The 9,596-nt window shown below is 54.0% G+C and overlaps 1 protein-coding gene across 1 annotated transcript; it reads left to right on the top strand.

The window, feature by feature from the left end:
- The first annotated feature begins 2,336 nt into the window (after positions 1-2,336).
- On the top strand, positions 2,337-9,124 carry LOC144949231 (small ribosomal subunit protein eS27-like). The gene is made up of 5 exons (XM_078879127.1): positions 2,337-2,465; positions 5,195-5,284; positions 6,640-6,748; positions 7,982-8,092; positions 8,917-9,124. The coding sequence occupies exons 2-5, from the start codon at positions 5,279-5,281 to the stop codon at positions 8,943-8,945; spliced, it is 255 nt and encodes an 84-aa protein (XP_078735253.1). The 5' UTR covers positions 2,337-2,465; positions 5,195-5,278; the 3' UTR covers positions 8,946-9,124.
- The last annotated feature ends 472 nt before the right edge of the window (positions 9,125-9,596 follow it).

Genomic DNA, 9,596 nt, shown 5'->3' with positions numbered 1-9,596 from the left:
TCACACAGACGTTTTGATTGACGGTTATATCCCTTGTTCATCATGACGTCATTTTCTTCTATGTCTCAACAGCGTGACGGAGTTCGCGTGACTTGAGGGTTTCTGGCTTTTTAATGAGGGTTAAGTTATATTATTTGGGTCTTTCGGTAAAGTCACGTAGATAAGTTCAAAGAAAATAACAAAAACTACGGTCGACCGCTTGTGTTGCGATCGAAACGTCGTAGTTTTTGTTATTTTATTTGAACCTATCTACGTCACTTTACCGAAAGAGTGAAGTTCTCGGTGAGGAGGGAGGAGCCGCCTCCCTCCCCCACCCCATGCGGAGTGACGTCACCCGCTCATGATTATTAATGAGGGGAGGGTGCGGCATGTGGAGTGACGTCACCCGCTCATGGTTATTGTGGAGGGGTGCGGCATGTGGAGTGACGTCACCCGCTCATGATTATTAATGAGGGGAGGGGTGCGGCATGTGGAGTGCGTGACGTGTGTTAGTGTAAATTTCCACGCGGGCATGAATATTAATGAAGGGGGGGGGGACTCTTTTGCAGCGACGTCACGCACCGATGTAGCACTGTGCTTCGTAGATTAATTTTTTACCGTCACTTTCTGTAAAGAACGTCAGATTTGAAGCGGCTTTGCGTCATAAATTATTTAATTCAGCTCGACCTGCGTTAGTGTAAAATCCATACATTCATGAATATTAATGAGGGGGGGGGGGGTGGACCTCATGTGGAGTGACGTCACGCGCGGGACGGACAGACATTTCTGAGTGATTATAGTGGGTAATGAGGAAAACATTGAATGGATGTCAAGGCAGAATTCCCCAAGACAGACAAAGAGGCAAGCCTCAAATGAGTAACTGGTGTGATGTGCAAACATCACCACTGGGGAGACAAAGGCGGCCGGGCGCGATGCTGGCCACCCACCCCCTCGTGTGCCGTGCCGGCCTTCATAGATGCTCGCTCACAGCGCTTTCCCCAACAGTCTGTTGAGGCTATACGGGGGATCTTTGTCTTTTGGAGGGTGGGGGGGGAATTACCAAACAAAGATGTCGCGAATGAGAGAGTGAGTGATGATCATGATGAGAGGAGAGAAAGGAAGAGAGGGAGAACAGAGGAGCAAGCAGGCGTGAGTCGCACGGAGGAGCGGCGTCTGTTTTCACAGGGGGCGGGGATTCGGAGTGGGAGTGGCCACGCACGTGTCACGTGGTTTACGGGATGCTTGAGCTGATGGAGACAGATCACGCAGCACGCACTCGCACCCCCCCACTCACTCACAGCCCCCACCCACTCGCAACCCCCACCCACTCGCACCCCCCACCCACTCGCACCCCCCCCACTCACTCGCACCCCCCACCCACTCGCACCCCCCCCACTCACTCGCACCCCCACCCACTCGCAACCCCCACCCACTCGCATCCCCCACCCACTCGCACCCCCCCCCCACTCACTCGCACCCCCCACCCACTCGCACCCCCCCCACTCACTCACAGCCCCCACCCACTCGCAACCCCCACCCACTCGCACCCCCCACCCACTCGCACCCCCCCCACTCACTCGCACCCCCCACCCACTCGCACCCCCCCCACTCACTCGCACCCCCACCCACTCGCAACCCCCACCCACTCGCATCCCCCACCCACTCGCACCCCCCCCCCACTCACTCGCACCCCCCACCCACTCGCACCCCCCCCACTCACTCACAGCCCCCACCCACTCGCAACCCCCACCCACTCGCACCCCCCACCCACTCGCACCCCCCCCACTCACTCGCACCCCCCACCCACTCGCACCCCCCCCACTCACTCGCACCCCCACCCACTCGCAACCCCCACCCACTCGCATCCCCCACCCACTCGCACCCCCCCCCCCACTCACTCGCACCCCCCACCCACTCGCACCCCCCACCCACTCGCACCCCCACCCACTCGCAACCCCCACCCACTCGCATCCCCCACCCACTCGCACCCCCCCCCACTCACTCGCACCCCCCACCCACTCGCACCCCCCACCCACTCGCACCCCCCCCCACTCACTCGCACCCCCCACCCACTCGCACCCCCCCCCCCCACTCACTCGCACCCCCACCCACTCGCACCCCCACCCACTCGCACCCCCACCCACTCGCACCCCCCCCCCCCACTCACTCGCACCCCCACCCACTCGCACCCCCACCCACTCGCACCCCCACCCACTCGCACCCCCCCCCCCACCCACTCGCACCCCCACCCACTCACACCCCCCCACTCACTCGCACCCCCACGCCTGCATCACAGGCACTGGGGCGGGGCACTGGGGGGCGGGGCCTGCGTCTCGCCCACCCTGCTGAGTGGGGACGTCACCCGCCCACTGCATCCTCCAGGCTGCGGTCTGGAAACAGCTCGGAGCGCGTCAAGTCCAGCAACAAACTCACGAGCAAAGCGCCACACGCGTTGTCGTCGTCGTCGTCAGCAGCAGCAGCTTGGGGTGAGGTTGTTGTTGTTTTGTTGTTGATATGTTAAACTGCACGTCGACGACTAAGATGCCTTGTTGCACCTACGCGTGCGTGTGTAGGGCACTGCGTGTCTGGGCATGTCCCAGCAATCGCGATTTAAAAAAAAAACTTTTTTTATGATAGCACCGCGTGTACTACACACATATGTTACTCTGTTTTGGAAATTGTGCTCATGTGTTCAGCGTTCCTGTGACAATTCCGTGTCTACAGACGCAGCCTCTGTGCCCGTGAGAAACTCGAGCCAGTTGCGTGGCTGGGAAAACACCACGCAAAGCAAATAAAGCAAACACACCTCGTCGTGCTCAGGCTGCTGGGTAGTGCCGACGTGAACAACAACGACGACTGTGAAGCAACACCCATTGTTGTACTGTCATTCTATGCGCCCGGCTTTCATCGACCAGCGTGGGTTGATTATTGACGACTGTGTTGTGAAGAGCGTTGTCACTTTGAGCGTGGGGAAGTTTTGTTACATAACCCCCCCTCCTCCCCCTCGCGTTCGGTGCCAACGGGGTGATGGGGCCCTCATCCAGCAGTGGATTGACGGAAGGGCGCTGCTGTACAAAGAACGTAAAGACAAGTCGACTTTGCGCACCGCTGCCAAACGCCGTCAGTTAATGTGATTAAAATTTTAAACAACACTTTAAATAAATATATAACGTGCTACGGTGTTTGTACAGAATGTTGAACTTTTTTTGCACCGTACGTAGCCAACCGCACGCATCGGAGGTGCGGGGAGAAGGCACAACAAGCGAACACTAAAAGTCAGTTCTAAAGCAACGAGTTTGTCAATCTACAGGATGATGATTTAATAGTGGCGTAGCTCCAGTGGCTTCACAATCACGGAAGGGAGAGCGTTCCAGACGGCCACAGAAGCGCTTCTGAAAGCCACGATGTTGTCGACGCGAGTGGTGTAAGTTGTCTCATTTCTGCACCACTCTCAACGCAGCAGCAGCAGCAGCATTCGTTTAGTATTTTTCATCTCCATTTGATGTAACGGCGGGGAAATGTTTATCACTTGCCGCGTGTTGTAGTGGTGGGCGTGGTGGCACGTCACAAGCTCGCGTGTCTTGTGTGTCAATATCTGGTGTCATTGCGTGTCAGTGTCTTCTGTGCCATCTTCATCGTGTTCCGCTGTTCCTCGTGTGTGTCAATGCCTCGTGGTGTTAGGCCACGTGCGAGTGAGCGCGCTGCGAGACGTGGCTGCACGTGTATGTCGCCGCAATGTGGGGGTGGTGGCACCTCGACTCACGTGGCAGGTCAACTTCGAGGCGTCGGTTTGACCCCGACGTCGTTTCCATCATCGGCCATCGTCTATCCACTGCTGGCTGAAGCCCAACCACGAAAGCCGCCGCCTGTCAAACACGAGGCCGTGATGTCAGCAGATCCAGGGGGGGGGGAGTTCTGTTGATCAACAACAGACCTTTATACTCTGGTTTTTTCGGTTAAGTTACGTAGGTTAATTTTTTAAATAAATTAAATCACGACATCACTTCAGCACATCGCTTAAGCGGGGTTGTGCTTTCGCTAAGTTGACCCCACCTGAAGAAGGACGCTTGTGTTGCGCCCGAAACGTCGTGATTGAATTTAGTTAACATCTTTAGCTACGGGACTTTACCGAAAAAAACAGAGTATGAATCCTTGCAGTCACGAAAGCTTCTAATCTAGAACAGACCTTGAACCGCCTCGTAAAGGGTATGTCACTGCGTGGCAAGGCAGTGCAACACCTCCCGTCTCGTGAGCCATCCTTTATTTAACCAAGCAAAATAACGAGTCGGCATATACAGTCCATGTGTATAGCGCCTTCTGTCAATCCACTGCTGGATGAGGGGCCTCTTTACGTATGGTCATACGAGAGCTCGTATGACCATACTTCACCGCGCCGGTCCAGTGCTGCATGGCCAAAGCGGGGAGCATGAAGACGTGCATCGTATAAGTGCATTGCATTAAAAATGTTTAAATGACAATTGTTGTTGGGGCCAATAAGAGGCATTGCTTGCAACATCCGAGTCTCGTGTTCAGGGGGAATTGCGGGTTTTGAATTTTTTTTTACAAAGTTAGAAAAAATTGTCACTTTTTGTCTAAGTTTGGTTGGCAACCCGTGGTCACGACGAATCGCGTAATGGCAGTCGAGGGCAAGCGAGTTTGTTCTGCGTCGATGCTAAACTACGCGACTGCCAACACAGCCCCGCGCTGTTTGCGCACGGGCAGCGGCGCGTGTGTTCGTGCAGGTAAATGTTCACGACGACGCCGTAGGTTGTAGTTTGGGCTCAGAGACGCGGGGCGCAACCAGCAGGTGCAGCAGGTGCCACACTCGCTCGCTGTGCCACGGCAATGGCAGCTGCTGCTGCGGCCACGTGGTGCCCTGTGTGGCCACGTGGTGCCCGTGCGGCCCCCACGAGCAGCCCGTGCCCCGCTCCGTGGAGCCCGGAACCTGCACCGCCCGCGGCCCGCAGCAGCACGTGTTTACCACGGATGTGACGACACGTCGATTCCAGGATATGAGTAAACGCCTCTCGCGGGGGGTAGCGATTGAAGCAACGGTTAATCCCCTCACTTGCACGTTCAATAGGCGTGTAACGAACAATCGATAGGCGGCATCGATCATCAATGTCACGTTCACGGCGCCTGTGTGACGCATCCCACGTGCTCCATTAACGCCTCTTTCCCCCCCGCCCCGCCCCGCCCACTCCGTCCCCTGCAGCTCACTTCGGGAAACCCGTCCAGGGCGTGTGCGCATGCGCGGTGGGGCCCCTCCCTCTTCCCCCTGCGCGCCCGTGGAGTCGCGATGCCTGTGAGTAGCGCCGCGGCCTCGCGGTGTCCCCGCGTGGCGTCCTCCGCTCCCCTCGCGACGCCTCGGACCGCGCGAGTCGATGCCGGGCGACCCCGAGAGCTCGCCGAGCCGCGGCGGTCGACTCGGCCGTCCGCCGCGGTTTTATTTGAGCTCCGCGTCGCCCTCAGGCCCACGGGGCCTAGGCGAGCCCGGGCTGTTGATGGCGACTAGGCCGCCATTGGAATGAATGGGCAGGAGGAGGAGGCGGCTGCTGCCGCGTGAATTAGAGAAAGATAATTCGATAGTTATGTTGACGTCTCACGAGGAGACGGAGCGGTGGAGTCGGCTCCCTCGTGCGGCGCGTGCTCCTTAGATGTGTTGCATCGCGCAACTCTGGTGAGGCCTAGCATCGAGCAGTGGATTGGTCAGGGCCGATGTCGAGCCTCATGGCGCATGGACGCCTTTTGTCAATCCACTGCTGGATGAGGGCCTCGCCTTTGCCAGTTGCTCCAACACGCGTCCCCGTTGGTCAGCGCGTGTTTAAGGCAGGGAGGACAGACGTGTGACGGCGTTAGACGTGAGATGCTCACAGCGGACTCTATAACACACTGCTGGCCACCGCGGCCCTTGTGCACGGTGCTTCGCAGGCTGGACCCCGCATGGGGCGAGCGAACTTCATGAGATGGAGCTACATGGGATGGGGCTCCATGAGATGGGGCTACATGGGATGGGGCTACATGGGATGGGGTTACATGGGATGGGGCTACATGGGATGGGGTTACATGGGATGGGGCTACATGGGATGGGGCTACATGGGATGGGGCTATATGGGATGGGGCAACATGAGATGGGGCTCATTCCGCATGAAATACTAAGAGGCGAAACGCGTAGTGATGTACAATCAAAACTGCCTTTCTCCTGAGATTACTGCTCGGCTATCATTTCCTCTGTAAACAAGCGTAGTGAAAATAGTTTTGACCGGCAATTTTTATGATTCTATTATTGAAGAGATTCCAATGAGGGTTATGAAGTCAACGTAGTAACTTAGTATGATTTAACCCCCAGGTGTTAAAATCTTACAAGCAAGTGTGCGGCTGTATGTTAACGTTTACTGTTTTGTTGTGTGCGGATACACGGCCGCCTTTGTCAGTCCACATTGATAGTTGAATGCTTCCCCCACGCCACGTGGGAATTGGGGGTTGGATCACCCGCCTCAATGCGTTGCTGCCCGTTTGTCAAGTTGGTTTAGTAATTTCTGAGTGTGCGTTGAGTGAAGCGACATCGTGTAGACGACGTAGCGGCGAGGCCCCGCCATAGCCGTGACGCACGTGGTTGTGTTGTGGCCACGTCTCTCACCTGCCGCTTGTGTTTCTCAGCTCGCAAAGGACTTGCTTCACCCTTCCCTCGAAGCGGAGAGGAGGTGTCACAAGAAGAAGCGACTTGTGCAGAGCCCCAACTCTTACTTTATGGATGTGAAATGCCCGGGTGGGTAAACGCGTGCGACCACACCTTGCATCAGCTCGTCGATGTGCGTTCGGGATGTACCGCGGTTTTGTTCGGCGTAACGAACGACGTTTCGCTCCACTTGTTGGGAGCCGCTTTCAGGAACTATGGGCAGCTGAATGTTTTCACGTTTAGGGCAGGGGGTGAGGAAACTACAGCATGCGAGTTAATTGAATGTGGCTTGCAGCCACATGAGGGATTATCCATTTGTAAGGCCCGAAAATGATATCGTCGAGAAATTGTTGAATGCATGGTACAACCTGAACACACATTGGAGAGCTGTACAGCACAACTACTAAAACTTACGTTTTTGTACCTCTCACATCAGCTACTGCCTGCAGACACCTGGTTTATTGTTGACAGCCGCATGGCGTGAGACGTATAGATAGTAATAAATAGTTAGTCTTGTCAATCCACTTGGTTTAAGCTCCCCCCCCCCAAATTCATGTTGGTATTTGGGTTTATTTGGCCATGCTTCATTGTAGTGTAGATTGGTGAAGGAGGGGGGGGGGGTCTCTGGTGGTTCAAGACTGGCTGGTACACCTCTTGTTACTGTTAGCTGTGGCGAGGTATTGAATGCAGCAGGTAGCTGGGCTCACAGCAAAGTGCACTCGGGCATTGCTGCACCCCGAGTGGTACGCTTGTCTCGTTATGAACACCTCTGCGTGCCAGTGGTACTCGACATTTCTGGACCCGCGAACAGCTGTTGACCTATTATGCAGTAAAAGTAAATACGGTGTTTTATGGGGGAACAATATTTCAGCAGTTCACAGATAATTTCGCATGGCCTTGGGGAGCACAGGTTGTAAACTGGGCGCTCTATTCGATGTATAAGCCAATTGTGTTTTTATTAAGTTAATTTTGTGGAGGTCCTTAAATGAAAAAAAACAATTCCCAGCATAGGACTAGTATTGTGAAGAAAGAAACTAAATCTCTGGCTCGACTGTCCCCATGCACGTTATTGTTCCAAGCACAGTCCAGATTTCCATCCAAATGCAGAATTTGGGTTTTGTTGATTAAATATTAGAGGGCTTTGGTTTTCATGTAGGGTTAAGAGGTTTTGAGTTAAGGGTTATGGTCTTAAGGCTTAGGGTGAGGTGTTGGGTATCGTAATCGTTTGTTTTCTTTTCTTTCTAATAGCATTTTATTATTCGTGTTTAACGAGTTACGATTGATGTGACATGTACACTCTTGTCACGCGTGTTGTGAAAACAGGCTGCTACAAGATCACAACGGTGTTTAGCCATGCACAGACCGTGGTTCTGTGCGTCGGCTGCTCCACCGTACTCTGCCAGCCCACAGGCGGCAAGGCCCGTCTGACAGAGGGTGAGCACAACAGCATCGTCAACCATGATCAATCCCGAGTCATTCCTGCCTATAGCAATCCACGAGCACCTCCATATCTGTGGTGGATGCCCACTCGAGCGTGTTCGCTCCTTTGGTTGTCGTCGCCCTGTTCGCGATCTTCTACCCTGGGGCTCGGCAACCTGCGGCTCAAGGAGTGCTCCGTGACGTTATTTATCAAGGACCGCCGCCTTGTATTCACATGCATTGCGGCTCTTGAAATAGTTTTTTTACCGAATAAAAAAAACATGCCTCTTGTTTTGGTTGCCAAACCCCTGTTCTACCCAAACCCACCTAACCTGCGTGTGTCCCTGTAAGGCGTGTTTCTCGTCTTGATGTTATTCCAAGCTTGTATCTGGCTCTCCCAAGCTTCTTTTGTGCACTATGGAGCATTCCAACCTCATGTTACCCATAGCTCAGCACGCATTACGTTTGAAATGTTGGTGACAAGCTGTGTGTTCTGGTGTCGTTGATACGTAGGAAGCATTTTGGTGGCAATATTCAAACTTGTATGAACAGATGACTGTTTAGACCTTGAATGTGACAATTGAGTAGCATTACATTTGTTTAAATGCCTGTAATGAACAATGAAATAGCTGCATGCAAATGCTGTTTGATTTCACTATTGATTAGATTAAGCGCGAATTCGATTCCACGCTTTTCTGAATTCCTTTGATAATTAATAATGCTGTACGTTATCAGAACTTTAATGGAAACCTATAGACTGCCTGCCTAAGTGTGTGCCTGTTTGTGAACGTCTTTTTAAATGAACGTCTTTTGAAGCACCGCTTTGTTTGTGTTTGCAGGCTGCTCATTCCGTAGGAAGCAGCATTAAATGTGGAGGCGCACAACCATGCGAGGCCTGGCCGAGACGTGGGTGGTGGGCCTGGTGTGGCAATGCTTCCTCAGACCACTGCGGAAGGATTGATGCTCGGCCTGCAACAAGGGGACCCAGAAAGTGTCAGCATTGGCACTTTGTACCCACACAGCCTCAATAAAGTCTTTGATAGTGGATATGTTGTTGTGCTTGCGTCGTTTCTTGGCAACTGCTGCGGTGTAAAGACGGCGTGCTGCCACGCAATGTTCATTCTTGGAGAAAATAGAACGACGGAAACGCACGGAACCGTGAACAAGTGGGAAGGGAGCTGGATGGTGAGCTGGCGTCAACAGTTCTGCCATCCCCCCCCCCAAAGGTGTTTTGAGCCAATTCGTGAGTTTGCATTTTCGAGGAAACTGGAGCACCTGGAGAGAATCCACAAGGGCTAGGGGGGGGGACAACACTATCCACTACAGATGGAACAGGTGGAGTCAACATTTTTGCTGTCCCGCCTCTGAAGTGAGTTTCACATTTGTGATCCACCAATCATCTCTGCTGCAGCATTTGAGGCGTGCATCACCACCGCCTGGTAAATGACGTGGGATCAATATGCCTGCTGTACGAATTAATCCATGACACCATGGGGCCAGACCAAATATCTGCTTGGTA

Source organism: Lampetra fluviatilis, chromosome 53, assembly GCF_964198595.1.
Source record: "Lampetra fluviatilis chromosome 53, kcLamFluv1.1, whole genome shotgun sequence".
NCBI lineage: Eukaryota > Metazoa > Chordata > Hyperoartia > Petromyzontiformes > Petromyzontidae > Lampetra > Lampetra fluviatilis.
Note: the sequence above shows the minus strand (reverse complement) of the source record. Positions and strands in the feature narration are given on the sequence as shown.